Source organism: Amphiura filiformis, chromosome 12, assembly GCF_039555335.1.
Source record: "Amphiura filiformis chromosome 12, Afil_fr2py, whole genome shotgun sequence".
NCBI lineage: Eukaryota > Metazoa > Echinodermata > Ophiuroidea > Amphilepidida > Amphiuridae > Amphiura > Amphiura filiformis.
The window spans coordinates 41,039,861-41,057,399 of record NC_092639.1 but is presented as its reverse complement, the minus strand read 5'-3'; the positions used below and the strand labels follow the sequence as shown (position 1 = coordinate 41,057,399).

Genomic DNA, 17,539 nt, shown 5'->3' with positions numbered 1-17,539 from the left:
TAGCATTATGCCATAAGATGGTATTACAGTTGCTGTCTAGATGGCATATTGATACAAGCAGATATTTGCTATCTACTGTAGATAGCATTATGACATAAAATGCTAACAGGTGCTGTCCTCGGCAAACTAGATGGCAAATTGATGCAAACGGATATTTGCTATCTACTGTAGATAGCATTATGCCATAAGATGGTATTACAGTTGCTGTCTAGATGGCAAATTGATACAAGCAGATATTTGCTATCTACTGTAGATAGCATTTTGACATAAGATGCTAACAGGCGCTGTCCTCGGCAAACTAGATGGCAAATTGATACAAGCAGATATTTGCTATCTACTGTAGATAGCATTATGCCATAAGATGCCAACAGGTGCTGTCCTCGGCAAACTAGATGGCAAATTGATGCAAACAGATATTTGCTATCTACTGTAGATAGCATTATGCCATAAGATGCTTATGTGACCATCCACCAAAACTGTCTATCCAAAATTTGACCTGAAAACATAAACCAGACCTCTGCCCCTTCTGGGAGTTCAGTCAAATCAAATAGGTAAATGCTATAGCCTTACTTATTAGTCTGGTCTTGTTTTGAGTTCACAGAACGTATTCAAGCATTATTTTTAGTGTTCAGCATATGTCACAGCCTGTCCCAGATAGCCCTTCCACAGGGCCTTTTTTATAAAACAAACTAATACTCCAAGACGCCATCCTGAGAACTGAAAACCCCAGTGACTGCTTACTCTTTTTCTCGGGTGAGCAGTCACTTGGTTTAGCCACCTGTGGTTTAGCAGTTCTCATGATTTGCATGGTGTCTTGAGTATATAGTTTGATTAAAAAAAAAAAGCCCTGTGGTAGGGCTAGTCCCAGAAGCAAACTGCCCATCTAAAATTATGGGAGGACGGGTGGCTAGCCAATACCTTGATGGGTAGTAGGGTATAGGACACCGTTTTTTAACATTCGTTTCGAAGACGCAGGTCTAGTTCATCATCGTGCGCAAGGTCCTCGTTTTGTCGGTGTGTTGTTCAGTTAGTCCTCGGAAGTAATGCTAGGCAAACGCGCACACACACATCTTGCGCATGTTCACACTATTAAAATGTTATGCAGAGTGACAAAGTAAATTAAGCACACAGCTAACTGTCCAACATGTGTTATTTCCAGTGGCGGTGCCAGGAATTTTTTTGGGGCGGTGGAGGGGCAAAGTGAATTTTTTTTTGGAAGGGGGCAAAATCAACAAATTTTGCCCAAAACTGCCCCCAAAAGTGGACATTTGTGTAATTCATACTGGGGGAAAGAGATCTAACTGGGGATTTTCCCCTATCTCACATGGTGCTGCTGCTGGCTATTTTGCACAAGGTCCTATGCACAAGCTTGATGTCACTCGAATATCACCGGCATGTCCAGGATCTTTTCCTGTGGGGGGCTCAGCCCCTCTTTCAGATTTATGCGGGGGGCTTAATGGCTAAAATTGCCAAAAAAACACCAATTTTAACAAAGTGCGGGGCTTCAGCCCCCCCCCGCCATGCCACTGAATATATTCACAAGGTCCAACGCTTAAATAGGACTTTGCGAAACATATGTAAAGATTATTTAAAGTCAAGAGTCTCAAACTAATTAAGAATCGACTATTGTCCGTTAATATTTGGCTGTTATTATTATTTTAATACTCTACTGTGGATTCTTTCTGATCCAGTTATAGCTGCCCAGTGGAGTGTGGTTTTTTAAACCAAGTTAAGATACAAAACATGATTAGCAATGAAAGCTCAAAAAGTAAAAATCCAAATTTGAACCTTTTATCCCTTTTGATGAAGTTAAAACACCAATTATTTTTGCTATAATTTTCACTTGACCAAAAAAGTTCTATTTGTATCATACAATTTCAAAACAGAATTCCAGTCATGAAGTGTATTGCAAACCAATGGTTACCATACTGAATGGATCGGAGCAGTATGATAGCAAGCAGGCACGTAATAGGCCTGGTCGTTTAGATGAGACAACCTTAAGGGGCACATCTTTTTTTTTTTTTTGGTATGTATGCTCCCCACAGAACTGGAAAAAGTGGGTTTTTGGGAGCTAACACCATATCGGTAAAAAGGGAGTCTTTCGGAGCTGCAAACTATCAAAATCAAGAGTCTTGTTTTTCTGGGTTCTTCTAGAGCTAATATTACCAAAATCAAGGGTCTATTTCGGTCAAATTCAGGGGTACAGTCTGAAAAATGGGTCTTTCCAAGGGGAGCATACCTGTATGGTCATGTGTGTTAAGTGGCCCTCTTGGGGAAAATACCCCATGCCCTCACCCACCCCACCCTTTCCATTGGAATTCCTATAACATGGCTTTTTACAATTTTATTCATTTCTTCAGATTCACAATTAAAATGTGGCAACAATTGAATATTTTCATTACTCCCCATCCGAAAAACTACATTTAAACTTTGAGCTTCATTGATATTCTTGTTACATATCCATTTATAAGGACACAAAATGTATCATATATTCTACAAATATTCATTGTCATAAAACAAAAACAGAAAACAAATGATCTTCTTACAACCAACATTGACTATTTTAGCCAGTTCCAAATTGTCTACATAAATGAATTGCATAATTGAGACCCATTTCCACAAACTGAGAGGAAAGTTGCAAATCTTTCATTTTTTATTCATAATAGCCAACTCATGATAAGTTTTATGATATATATAACTTGCCTGCCAGGATTGCCCCCCCCCCCCTCACTTGGTGTTTAAAAGTTAATATTTAAAGGATGCCTTTCGTTTTCATATTGTTCTGGCATGTTCAATGAACCATAATCTCCTTTTCTTCCCAGGCGACTTTCCGCTCATTTTGTGACAAGAGGACTCAATTTATCTATCTGGATTTAGTAGACTTTGATAAACAATAAATGTGACATGGCATATCAAAAAGAAACACTTTTGGACTGGTTTTCAATTTTGATAAAGAGATATTTTGCTTCATAACACCAATTTCCCCCCAATGAAATCGGACATTTTTAAGCGAAGATATTGAGTTCGTAAGTTATGGTATTATAAACTTGGAAATTGAGATATCGGCCTTTAAAAATATTATTGACAATACCGAGTAGGAATGACCTTGAAAAATGTCTGAAAAAATATAAGATACCAGTTATATGCCGGTCTGAAACTATCCGACAATATGTGAAACATTTTTAACATCGCAAATTTGCAACAAATCCAAATTGTGAACAAATCACCCCCGGGCAGATTTTTACTATTTCTCCATTTTCGATCCTGCCCAAAAGTGTCACCTTTTGATATACCCCATCACAAGTATAATTGCACATAGGGTATAAATGATACAAATAGAGGGTTTCAACAGGATTGCCGTATACAACTGTTGAGCTTTCGACAGGATTAGCTCAGACTTCAGGACAAAACTATTGGGATTTCTGCATTTAGACTGCCCGATGCCTACAAAGTATTATTGTGAACTGTCCAATGAGGGTACACCCTGTCAGTCCAAAATACTGTCAGTCCGAACCACCATCAGTCTGAGTTTTTAGGGTTAGGGTTCCTAACCCTAAAAATTTGAACTGACTGTGGTTTGGACTGACAGGAAGACCCTCCAATGATATAGTAGATTGCCCCTATCTACTAACTAGACAGTGGCTATGAAAAGAGCTGTTGTATAGGCGCCCTATTGAAGATTGAGTGGCTCTAAAAAGAGTTCTTGTAATAGGAGCCCTTTTCCTACTGGAGATTCAGTGGCTCTGAAAAAAGCCGTTCAAGTGGACTGCTCCAAATCCACTAAAAGGTTGGTGGCTCTAAAGTCATGGGTGCCTCTTTCCAACTGAGGATTTGGCTGGCTCTGAGAGAACTGTTGAAGTGAACTGCCCCTTGTCCACTGAGAGTATTGTGGCTCTGATAATCATGTCTCCCGGCAATTCATTGTACAATTCATTTCTTGAATTTTAAGTAAGGGGGAGGGGGGAGACAAAGGGGAAGGTCCTTCTTTTGGAGTGTTCCAGATAGGCACTTTGTAACTCTCATTTCTTATTAATTATTCTCAACCATTTCCGAAGTCTTAAAAAGTGTAAAAGAACAAAATGTTTGACTTTGAGATGATAATTAACATAGTTTATCACATCTTACAAGGAACATGACTATTGTTACACATTTAGTTCAGTTTTGGTCCAAAAACCACATTTTATTTATTGCCACTTGGGTTTAGTTTGACTCATATCATTAAAATCAGAGACTTGTACACAAACATACTTCCAATTCCAGAAACTTCCTACACCAATATAAATTGTTTAACACAAGGTGGATAAAGAATTTTCATTTTGTTATTCTTTACCCAAAATCCCAAAATACATTAGCAATAACTGAAAGGATGGGTGCATTTTAAGCCGAAATAATGAGGTAAAGTGGAAGAAACCCCACTGGCTATTTTGGCCATTTAAAGTAGAGTTCTACATGTACAGAGGGACTTTAGTCATAATATGACTTTACGTTGAAATACAACTTTATGTCAAAATTGCTCTGTTGACCTACAAACAAATTTGGCTGATTTAGCAAGTTACAACATTTGTAAACAATGTAATAAAAAAAATTAGGTTTAAAAACAAGTTAACCAATTTCATATAAGATTGTACATTATGGCTTTAAAAATAAATGTTCACTACTGTGAATATCTTGTTTTATCATTCAGTAGATATGAATAACAACATTTCATTGGTTAAAAGCCAAATAATACAATTTTGTATTTTCAGCTATCATATAATTACCATACGATATATATAGCTGTATTAATCGGCTCTTATTCGGCACCGGCAACCAACAGGTCTAAATACTCGTGTTGTATTGTAAGCTGTGCTGATCGCATATGCGGAAGAGAAGGCAATTACTTGCTACATTGCTTCGCGAGCGAACTGTGGTTGTGAGTTGACAGTGGCCTACTGTATTACATGGCCATGGTAGTAGTCGCATGACTGTTAAAACTTCTAAAGCATGGACTGTCTTATTTATATATTTATTTATTTTATTCATTATTTATTTACGGCCTCATGTGATACAAACCAGTAATTTTTTTCGTTATTGCATGAACAAACAGAGGATAACTAATAATATTCCATTTATTATGCCCAAATAACTGATTAGTATGAAGTAACAAACAAAAATTAGTTTAGTCTAAAAAATCTTCATTTAAAAAAAAATTATTTTGGGGAAAACATTCTGGAATTGGAAGTAGTATATTCCTTTCACAACAAAATATCAAATTAGATCTCAATTCAATGGACCATTCCAGTTGATATCCATACACCCCCTGTGAAAGACATTACCTTAATCTCTCACACAGGTGTAGATTTCAAATTGAGTCACCCATTCAGGTAACCTCATTTGAAATTCACACCCCCTGTGTGGGAGATTAAGATCATGTCTTCTATAGGGGTGTATGGAATTTATCTGAAATAGTCCAACAAGTTACACACCATCATTGTTACATTCCAACAACACATTTTTAGTTTACTCAATTTTTTTATATTTTACAGGATTCAATCAGTCATTTTATTTTAATTAAAATAATTGATTAATTGATTTATTGATTAATTGATTGATTATTGATCTACAGATCAATTGATTGCTTACAGAATATACAATCTTGTAACAGATTTTGATCTACCATCATGCTCCAGGACCATAAGTAGGAAACTATACCTCACACTCGCAATTCACTATAATATGGATTTCTTGTGGTCCAGGAGTATGATTGACAGTCAAAATCTCACAGAATTGTGAGAGATTAGTATGTTTTACAATGACCTAAACCAGCAAGGCAGAATTTGTCAACTTATAATAATGTTAGTTGCCTTGTAATAGAAATACCTAACATGTTACTAAAGTCTACCATTGTCAAAAGGAAAGTGACATGACCATTTCATACATTTCCATGATTTCCATGTCCAAGTTAGTTCAGAGCATTACAAAAGTGAATGCCGTTCTCACATTTCATAACAAAAGGTATGAAATGGCAGCGGCTTGACTTCTCATTAAAATTTGACATAAAAAGAATTTGTTTTTAACAGTTTCTTCATATGAAAATGAATAAATATTTCTTAACTGTTCAAAAACATCTATGAAGTGATACCCTCAAATCACTTTTTTGGCTACAGTCTTTAACATGGGTGGGAGAGGGGTGGGGCTACTCGAATTACATTTGGACGTGTGGGAGGTGTCACTGGTATTCTGAAACCCCTACACATGTTTAGGGATTTTTTTACCTAAACAAAAACTGCTCATTTGACAGTTTTTGACAATTTTGTCTCAAATTGGAACCCATGTTTAGGGATCTTTTTACCTAAAAAAAGGCTGTGATTTGACAGTTTTTGACCATTTTTTCGAATCGGGACCAATGTTTAGGGATTTTTTTCCTCAAATCGGGACACATGTTTACGGTTTTCTAAAAACGACCCTCTAGAGCGGCACATCCCTATACCGTATATACGTGAGTACTCCCTGGCTTTAACCGCTGACCAACTGCCTTTGTTTCTACAGAGAAGAAGAATATTTCTAATACCCCTATACCTGTCAACTAAACATGGAGTGAGTTACAAGAAATGCTCTTTAAATGGACAGGTGTTTTGTTTGATATGGGAAGAGGAGTTCTGGAACTGGTCCAGTGCACTTTAAATGAGTACCTTTTCTTTTGAATGGTAAATCCCCATGGGTATGGGTACTAATAATAATTAGTAATCACTAACAAGAAATTCCCTTTAAAATTAACAGACAGTATCTTTTAAAATGGTGTCTTTAAAATGGTTAAGAAGAGCAGTGAAAGCTCTTCTGAGGCTCTTGTGCAATATTGCACTGAACATATAGGGGCACACTTTGGAGAGTGATGAATCACTCTCATGGGTGGTTATACAGGAGAGTGATCAACTGGTCTCACTCTCCTCAATGTCTGAATCTATGAATGGGCCTAAAAGGAATATCTGAGGAGGCCCACTCCTGACACTGGGTCTAGTGGACCGATCCACACAGAGCAACAAAGTTAATATTGAAGACTGACGAGACATATCAAAGATAAGGCTGATATTGTACATGTTCATAAATCATTACTATCACGCCAAAATTGTGTTATTCCGGTTGAAACCCATACACTCCTTATGGAAGACACAGGGGGTGTGTATTTCAAATGGTGTTACCTGAACGGGTAACTCTATTTAAAATTTACACCCCCTGTGTGGGAGATTAAGGCCATGTCTACTATATGGGGTGTAAGGATTTCAACTGGAATAGCGCATAATTAATAAGTTACCACCTTAAAAATTACTGCATAGTGAACATATAAGAAACTCTCAACACACCCATGAACTAATATACATCTATAATCAATACTTATCAATTATAATCAATACTTATCAATCATAATTGATCATACATAATCAATACTTATCAATCACAATTGATCATACATCTATAATCAATACTTATCAATCATAATTGGTCATACATAATCAATACTTATCAATCATAATTGATCATACATAATCAATACTTATCAATCATAATTGATCATACATAATCAATACTTATCAATCATAAGTGATCATACATAATCAATACTTATCAATCATAATTGACCATACATAATCAATACTTATCAATTATAATTGATCATACATAATCAATATTTATCAATCATAATTGATCATACATCTATAATCAATACTTATCAATCATAATTGATCATACATAATCAATACTTATCAATTATAATTGATCATACATAATCAATACTTATCAATCATAATGTGATCATACATAATCAATACTTATCAATCATAATTGATCATACATAATCAATACTTATCATTCATAATTGTTCATATATAATCAATACTTATCAATCATAATTGATCATACATAATCAATACTTATCAGTCATAATTGATTATACATGATCAATACTTATCAATCATAATTGATCATACAATGATATGATAGTGATTGGGTTTGGATACGTACATCATAAAACTTTTACATTTACATAAAAATGGTTCAGTGTCAATCTCACTTTCTAAGACCCTTTCATATCTCACGGTCATCATATTTGTACAGAATACTAGGCGACTTTTTAATCTTTATTCACTGCCTGCAGAGTTACAAATAATTACTGTATAAGTTGAAATTTTCGCAGTGATTTTATTTTCACGATTTTCGCAGTTTGACATAGGCCTGCGAATTCAGCACCCTGCAAATGCGCTTGATAATGAAGCGTAATTACTAAGCTTCATTGTAAGAGAACAACTGCGAAATCATCATTCTGCAAAAATGTTGGTGAAGCTTGTAACCGTGAAAATATCTGTAGGCGAAAAAATTGGCTTATACAGTATTATTCATCATCTTACATAACACACAAAACACATTGTTAAATTAATATATATAAGTTTTCATAAATATAATTCTCTTTGTTACAGTAATAATCATTATTATTATCATCAGAATAACAACACCACAAAAATATTCACATTTCTTTATTCCTTAAAATAATCATTACAATTCCAAGCTGCATTAAGTGATTAAAAAAATAGTGCAAACCTACATTTGTGATGTGAACATTTCTTACACACGGCAACGATTTGCAAACCTAAAATTAACATAGCAGTTAGTCACGCACAAGATTCGTCATTGAAATTAATTTGCCACAAAAATAACATAAAACAACTTTAATTTTGTGCCAACAAATCTTCACATTAATCAAGAACTAATTCAATTATAATAACATTACAAATCATTATAGCATTTTCACAAAGAAAAATAAATTACATAACACTATATAAGGAAGGGGCTAATGCCCTTATAATTGGGTAAAGATCTCGCAAGGACTGCACAATTTTGCCCAACCTTAGGCCTAAAAAAATTTGTATTGCCCAGAGCTCCTAAATCAGGGTCTGTACTGTAGGTCAGTTTTTCTTTTGTTTTTTAAATGTTTCGCCACATACAATAAATGACAATTGGATGTGATCTGTTCATGTGAGCCTTTTTACCAGTTGACCTCAAATGACTTTTGACCTCTGTATATGACTATAACACCACCAATAGATGAGGATTCCCATAGTGCAACTATGACCCAAGCTTGATTGCAATAGGAATTGGACTGTTCACATGAGACCAAGTTTTAACCAAAATACTTTTTGACAGACACACCCCCACACACTTCATTCGTTCATTCATTCATTACACACTGCATTCATTCATTCATTCATTTATTCATTCAATGACACACAAACAGACACACAAACTGACACTCGACTCATGATGCCATAAGGTCTTTTTCCTCATTCAATGACACACAAACGGACACACAAACTGACACTCGACTCATGATGCCATAAGGTCTTTTTCCTTGGGACGACCTAAAAAAAGTTCACCACAAAATACGATGGTAAACAATGATTTATAAGGTTTGCCAGGCTTGTTTTTTTAATATACCGGTATCAGAGTTGTGTGGTATGAATTACAAACAGGCAAAAAATCATGAAATTATATACTAAAATGAAAATTCAAATATGAAAAAAATAAAAATAAAAAACATAACCCTATTTTTCAGATTTTAGGGTTGGTTGGAAAGGGCAATACAAATTGTTTTTTTAGGCATTATACAAGACTTAACATAATTATCAAGAGATTTACCCCTTTCCATGGTGCTAAGTAATTTTAAAATATATTTATATGTGCAGAAGTCCTCTGGATTCTAGAAAAATACAGTACTACCATTGTCATGAAAGTTAGCTCCAACTAAAAAGGATTAGGATTTAGCTATGTTTCATTGGCAAAAGAGTATATTTTCAATTTTAAATCCCAAAAAATGAGTGCTGTATTTTTCTGGAATCAGCGGGCTCTAAACTTAGATGGAGCAGGTGGCGAGACTTCACAATACAATATTCAATTTTAAATTCACACTCCTCCTGAAATTTAACTAAAGTCTTCAACAGAGGGAGTAGGGGTTTCAAATAGAATAGACAATTGGGTAACTTCCATTTGAAATACTCACTCCCCATCCAGTTGTGTAAGATACAGGCAAAGCCACATACAGGGGAGAGTATCATCCCTAGTCAATTCCATTTGAAAAACATACTCCCTCCGAGACTCCCTCTGTGGAATACTGTTCTAAATCTTCCACAGGGGTATGCCAGATTTAAAATGGAACAGCCCAATAATTTCTGACCACCTTACGGTTAAGAGCCGAGTTAGGTATAGATAAAGAGAATAGGTCTCAACAGATGACTCCGAGTAATATATTAGTATAAAGTTGCTCCACTTTATTCTTGACAAGCATTGTTTCCAAAAACTATTTGTTACTTTCACACAATCAGCTACAAGGGTCATGAATATGATTAAAAACAGAAGAAATTAATATCTTGGAACTACAAAATCTCTCACACTATCCCCTCAATAACTACTTTAATAGCGCCCTCTATTTCAATACTGCGCCCTCTAACATTCACTATCAATCTATTAAAAATATTCATTATTATAAACACTTTTGATATTTATTCAACCAAATTACGCATTTTTATTTTTCATTTTAATATTTTAATTTTGCTAGTATTTTTTTTCTCCATTGAAAAATAATTTACAATACAAATAAACATAAATCAATAAAACAGGTGCAGAGTGGTCGTTTTTTTACTTTTTTCAGGTTTAGGTCCAGCCCTGGGTCCGGCCCAGTTATTGGAAGTGATAGCTATTCTATTCAAAAATAACTTTCTTGACAGATCAATAATTGTATTCATTATTAACTTTTTTTAATTAAGTTTTGTGAGGACCAGCTCATCAAAATTATGATACCAATAACACTTCATCATGGATCGATGTAAATTTACCATCAACTAGATTTTGTTTCATTGACATAAATAACACCAATTTTGTGTTCAATCAGAAAAATCTATATATAAAGATATCATCTTTTTAATACCAAATGTCCAGAAATGATCAACATTTCTTGCATTCTTTTTTACCAGGCAACAAATTTTCTTGACTGTCAAAGTATATACCGTGCAGATTTGCCTAATGGAGTATGGGCTCCCTTGACATAACTGGAATATTAAGCACAAAATAAAAGTGCCCTCCCATCAAAATCCGACCAGAAACCAGATTTTCAGAGGAGGGAACTCCTATTTGTATGTGAAATTTACTCCAAGGCAAAGGACCACATGTGCACCATTACGCGAATCTTTATGGTAGAGTCCATAAATTTCCACATTGACATTTCTGTTTGCAACCATTAGGCAATTCCACTTAAAATCCACACTACCCCTGTGGAATATTTTGAAAATATCTTCCACAGAGGGAGTAAGAATTTCAAATGGAATTAACACATTAGTAGCTCTATTTGAAACTCACTCTCCCTCAGGGGAAGATTTAAGTTGAATCTTTCTCAGAGGATGTACACAATTCAAACGGAGCTGCCCAATGTGCTCATTCCATTTGAAATTCATACTCCCCCTGTGGTAAATATTTCCAAAATCTTCCACAGGGGCAGTGTGGATTTTAAATGGAATAGCCTGTTTATATCATTTGTTGAATAAGAAAAGAATAAAAAGTGCATAAATTAACTACATCTAAAAAGAATATAATCACAATATTTTGTTACAGTTTAATTATCTCTTTTTCTTGCCCTGCAAGTCAAAGTATGCCCAATATCCATATACTGTCTGTCTGGAAATTTAGCACAAATTCATTATACTGAAACACAAAAATAAATAGCAGTACATCTTTAATTGATTTCATATTTGTACCTTAATAACATATTCATTTGGTGCAAATTCTATTTTGCTTCATATTTGTCAATAATTGAACATATTCATGATCATACAATTAACTTAAATATGGTTTGCGACAAGATAATGAACACTTTGCTACTATAAGTCTGGCACAAAAATGACAGAGTATTATCACATCACTGTTATTTATTCCTGTCAGAGTTTATTCACTCTTAATTTTAGCTGTGGTTAGCGGTATAACACTAACTGTTGCTGGTGGTATAACTCTAATGGTTGTTAGTGGTATAATGCTAACAGTGGGTAGTGGTATAACACTAACTGTTGTTAGTGGTACAACAATAACTGCCGTTAGTGGAATAACACTCACTGGTTACTGTTGTTAGTGGAATAATATATTCTAACTGTGGTTAGTGGTATAACACTAACTGTTGTTAGTGGTATAACACTAACCACAGTGTTATATCACTAACCACAGTTAGTGGTATAACACTAACCATGGTTAGTGGTACAACACTAACTTTTGTTAGTGGTATAATACTAACCATGGTTAGTGGTATAAGACTAACTGTTGTTAGAGGTACACTAACTGTGGCTAGTGGTATAAGTACATACACTAACTGTGGTTAGTGGTATACACTTACTGTAGTTAGTGATACTGATATACCATAAAAGTGTTAATTCTTGCCTGTGTAATTGTTTATGCTTTGCTAATTTTTAACTACTTTGCATGTTTTAAATTCACAAATTCATTTGTGCATTTTATTTTCATGGTGGCTGCATTGAGCACAAAAAATAAAGGTTTCACAACAACTGGAGGGCCAGTACAGTCCAATGTCTTGCACACATAGTTTTTTGCTGTTACATCAAATCCAATGGCAAATTGAAGCTGTCGTTTTCTGCTACGACAAAAATATGCCTCTGCATCAAAAAAATTTAAAAGAAAAACACAAGCCATGAAGAAAGCTATTCATTTGAACACATAAAATTGCGGTTGGGAACTGGAAAAATTGGGAACATTTACTGTTGCAACAGAAATGGAATACACACATAAAACATTGGTAATGTACTGGTGCTAAAGGAGCTACAAATGCTATGGTCAGTATAATTCAGCTGACTAGTAGGACCCAAAGTACAAACTTAATAAAAGTGTGCAATAGTCACCCAATATGCCAAGTGCAGATGGCTTAGGTGTTGCATCCAAATGCATGTTTTTTGTTATTCCAGAATATTATGTAAGGCATTACCAGCTACTATAGACCACTTGACATCATTATTTATCAACAAAGGCGAGGGACTTGTCTATCGATATGCTTGAACGAACCGCTACACTGTTCAATGGCTTTCTTGTACTATATGAAATGTGGTGGGCGATTTAAAATGCACATGCCCTGAGCAAACTACAATGCATACACACACTGCAGGGCAAAGAACAATGGAAATTGCCATAATTTGCGCGCATATTGCCGGGCAATGACGTCACATGTCAAGTGGTCTATAGCACTGACAGCTTGAAGCTCAGCCGATTCTGTTTGGAGGTAATTGGACCAGGTAGAGCATTCCATAAGTGAACCGAAGATGCAAGGAATGGTCTTTGGTGGCTGACCAGGTTGGATCTGACAGTACAGCTTGGGAGTTTATCAACCCATGATGCTGTAAGTCTCACTTTAAATTTTTAGTACGACACAAGGCATTGTGATCACTTCAGCTTATTCATTGTTGGGGCGGATTTTATTGGACACACAGAGTGAATAGAGAAGCAATATACAAAAGTCCTACTAGTCAAACTAAGATGGGCTTGATCAACCTCCCCCATAACTTAATGAGAACAATACAATAGGGCATGCTAAAGTTTGTCCAGCTTATAATTGGTGCAAAAATACAAGACTCATAACCTTGTGTATTGATATAGAATGGCTTGAATGCAGCTGAGCGCAGCACTTACGCTAGTTGGGTATTACATAATGCATGGCTATCATGTGCTTGTGAATTTACGCGAGTGTAAGTTGGGAGTTTATAGATGAGCACAGTAACAAAAACCAAATAATTTTTGCCACTTTATATAAGCCGAACACACCTTACATTGACACAGTAAACAATTTTGATATTCCTGCCATAGGAGAATCATTCAATTCTTCCAATATACATAGCATATGTGCATGGATGAAAAAATAATTGAATGAAATAATGATGAATGAATGAATGAATAAAGGTTTTGAAAAGACAATAAATAATGCTGATTAACATCATGTATGATATCATCTGATCCAATCAAGTTAAAGAGGTAATTTTGAAAACTATCCTCATCAGCTTTACTATAAGTATGCTGAAATTGGGCTATTCCATTTAAAATCCACACTACCCCTGAGGAAGATTTTGGAAATATCTTCCACATGGGGAGTAGGTTTTTCAAATGTAACTGGTCAGGGTTAATCATTTTGAAACCCAAACTCCCCCTGTATTAAGGCTTTACCTACATCTTCCATAAGTGGAGTAAGTATTTCAAATAGAAGTTACCCTGATTGTCTATTCTATTCAAAACTCATACTCCCCCTGTGGATGATATTTCCAAAATCTTCCACAGGGGTAGTGTGGATTTTAAATGGAATAGCCCAAAATTGTTACATCCTTGTAGTAGCTTAGCTGGTAGAGACAAACTCAGAATATTGAATATTCAGGGCAGAGCCTTGACATGATTGGTTGCTGACCTGTGCAGTACGGCATATTTCGTCTCGTTGACAAGACATCAAATGCGATATTCTGAGTTTACCTCTGCCAGTGATTATAGCATACTTTAACTGCTCAGTGCCAGAAGTGGGTAAGTGTAATAGCTGCCCTGTGAACATCTGACAATTTACACACAGTATATTGCACTCATCTACACATGGCAGCTATCGCACTTACCCACTTCTGGCACTGAGCAGTCGACTTGGTTGCAAAGTTATCAACTTGTCTTACGTATTTTGTTTACTTTTGATCATTATTTTTACCCGTTTCTCAATTTTAGAATTGCCACCTTTTGGCCTGGTAGATTCAGATTGGGTCACATAATATGTTATGATCACACAAATTGAGTCAAATGTTACCAAAAATCACCCAATATATAAAGTCAACACTTCAGGCACAGTATACTGAAATATTATAAAGTGTAAATGCTTCAAGTAGCCACAGATTGTGTATGAAATAATTGAATTAAAAAAAATATGTTCAAGGAAACTTGCTCAAAATGGGTAATATTTTCCTTAAAAACAACCCATAGTAATGGTTAAGGGTAGTGGTGTATAAGAGGTTAGTTGACAGGGAGGAGTAAAGATAAAAACATTCTTGGTGTGCATCATTTTGGCCTAGTATGGTCAGTCGTGTATACATAACATACCACACAGACTTGGACAATCACACAATTGTATTTTACACTATGTTAGCCCATAATCAAGTTGAATTGTGGTGTAAAAGTGGCGGCCAAAAAGTAGATGGACACTGCACTATTGGTCAAACTTCTGACCTGTAGTTAAGCTTGTAAAGGCCATCTAGGGACTACACTGCTCCACATCATACACCACCGTCAATGCTTGGAAAGTATACCCCTATCCAAAAACAAATTTTAGTACTCCTTCACAAGATTTTAAGATAATCAGATTTTTTTCATATAAATGATAAAAATTAACCAAATTGATTTAAAAAAAAATGTTATTCTAGATAATTAAAAGGCCAGATGGGTATACATATTTGGCTGTATGCATTAAACACATTTTCAAAATAGCATCATCATTGTAAGTTTTGAGTGCAGTGATTCACAGTATGATATCATGTTTCAAGTTTCATTAGAGAAAAACAATCAAATGTCACAGATGCTATGATTTGTAGAATAATATCATGTCATCATAAATTAGCCAATCAACAGCTCTCTTACAGAAAAATAATTACACAATCCGAAGTTATATTATTTGTGATGAATAAGGCTTAAAAAATTATATATCTTCTCTGATAATACATTGTGAAGGCAGACTTCTTAAAGAAGACATTGAAGACAAAATAATTGCAAACATGTCATTTCAACTGAATTACAGTCATGTTATGTGGATACTAAACATCATCCTCTCTTGGGATTATACGATAAGATATATTCCATTTAAAATCCACACTCCCCATGTGGAAGATTTTGGAACTATATTCCACAGGGGGAGTATGAATTTCAAATGGAATGAATACATTAGCAGCTCCATTTGAAGCTCACCCTCCCACAGTGGAAGATTCAGTTTGAATCTTTATCAGAGGGTGTATGAAATTCAACTGGAGCTGCTGAATGTGTTCATTCCATTTGAAATTTATACTCCCCCCCTGTGGTAGATATTTCCAAAATCTTCCACAGGGGTCGTGTGGATTTTAGATGGAATAGCCCATTCCGTGAGGGTGTATGGCAGAGTGGCGTACCATATTCTCAAGTTGTTCTCTCTGTTGCTTTGTATGTTTGATATTAATGTTAACCCCATGAGAACTACCTGCCTATTGGTCAAAAAAGAAGTTCTCATTATCAATTGGACCAATCAGCAACATTGTTACAATAATTTCACCACACAAAAAATTGGGATGAATTATTTGCAAAACTCCACTCTGATTGACGATTAAATGAAGATATCATGTAATCGACAGGCAATATTAGATCAGCAGGCAGTGCTCAAGGGGTTAAATGGTTCTTATCGGTCATCATCATGACCACATACTGCCCGTATGTATCCATAGTAACAAAGCATCTTGGCATCTAGTGTAATTTCATTTTAACTGGACATTACCATAGCAAACCATGGGTGTTAGTGTATAATTGAAAGCATAAACACTATTTGCAATGTCCCCTGACATATCATCCTCACAGCTGAGCTGAAATTCTGCTTCATACAGTACTTGCAGTTTTAAAGAAAATGAACGATTTGTTGCTTTTATCACAAGATGGATGCTACTCAAAGTATGTGCATCTGCAAATCAATTTAGCTGACCATAGTGTCCCACAAAATCCACAGAAGTACCTATGATGTGTCCATCCACAGAAGTACCTATGATGTGTCCATCCACAGAAGTACCTATGATGTGTCCATCCACAGAAGTACCTATGATGTGTCCATCCACAGAAGTACCTATGATGTGTCCATCCACAGAAGTACCTATGATGTGTCCATCCACAGAAGTACCTATGATGTGTCCATCCACAGAAGTGCCTATGATGTGTCCATCCACAGAAGTACCTATGATGTGTCCATCCACAGAAGTACCTATGATGTGTCCATCCACAGAAGTACCTCCGACGTATCTGAAATTACTCCGGTCCTTAGATGAACAAATCCTAGTGTATACTGATGGGTAAGCATAATAGCTCTAGTGCATTCCTGATACATCTTTGGAAAGACCTCTTGAATACCCTAATGCATACATCTGAATCAGTTGAGGTGATGTGTCTTTCATATGTACTACTGATACACCTCAGTAGTACCTCCACCGAACACTCTGATGTCCCTGTCATTGAGGGTTATATATGGTTTCATTAATACTTGTGCTGTTTACCAGGTATTGCCTATATTAAAATTTTTCCCATTAGATGGCCACCGACAATTCATCGATGTAAGCTCTTCCAGTTTGCATCCATCATCATAAGTTCTCCATCAGGCTAGGCACTCTTCACAACCTTATTTTTGATGTTGATCCTTGCTTATAGAGTTCTAAACAGGAGTTTCTGTGGTCTGGATGGAACGTTTGTAAAGCTCTTTTTCTGTAAAATAAGAAATAAAAAA

The 17,539-nt window shown here is 35.5% G+C and overlaps 1 protein-coding gene across 7 annotated transcripts in view; it reads right to left on the bottom strand.

Annotated features, from left to right (window-relative positions):
* Positions 1-7,837: 7,837 nt before the first annotated feature.
* LOC140166195 (diacylglycerol kinase zeta-like) overlaps positions 7,838-17,539 on the bottom strand; it is a 434,180-nt gene continuing 424,478 nt past the window's right edge. For all 7 annotated transcript variants that reach the window (XM_072189595.1, XM_072189599.1, XM_072189598.1 and 4 more), the window contains one exon: positions 7,838-17,517. In XM_072189595.1, coding sequence (XP_072045696.1) covers positions 17,468-17,517 — 50 coding nt within the window. In that variant the 3' untranslated portion in view covers positions 7,838-17,467. The remainder of the gene's footprint in view (positions 17,518-17,539) is intronic.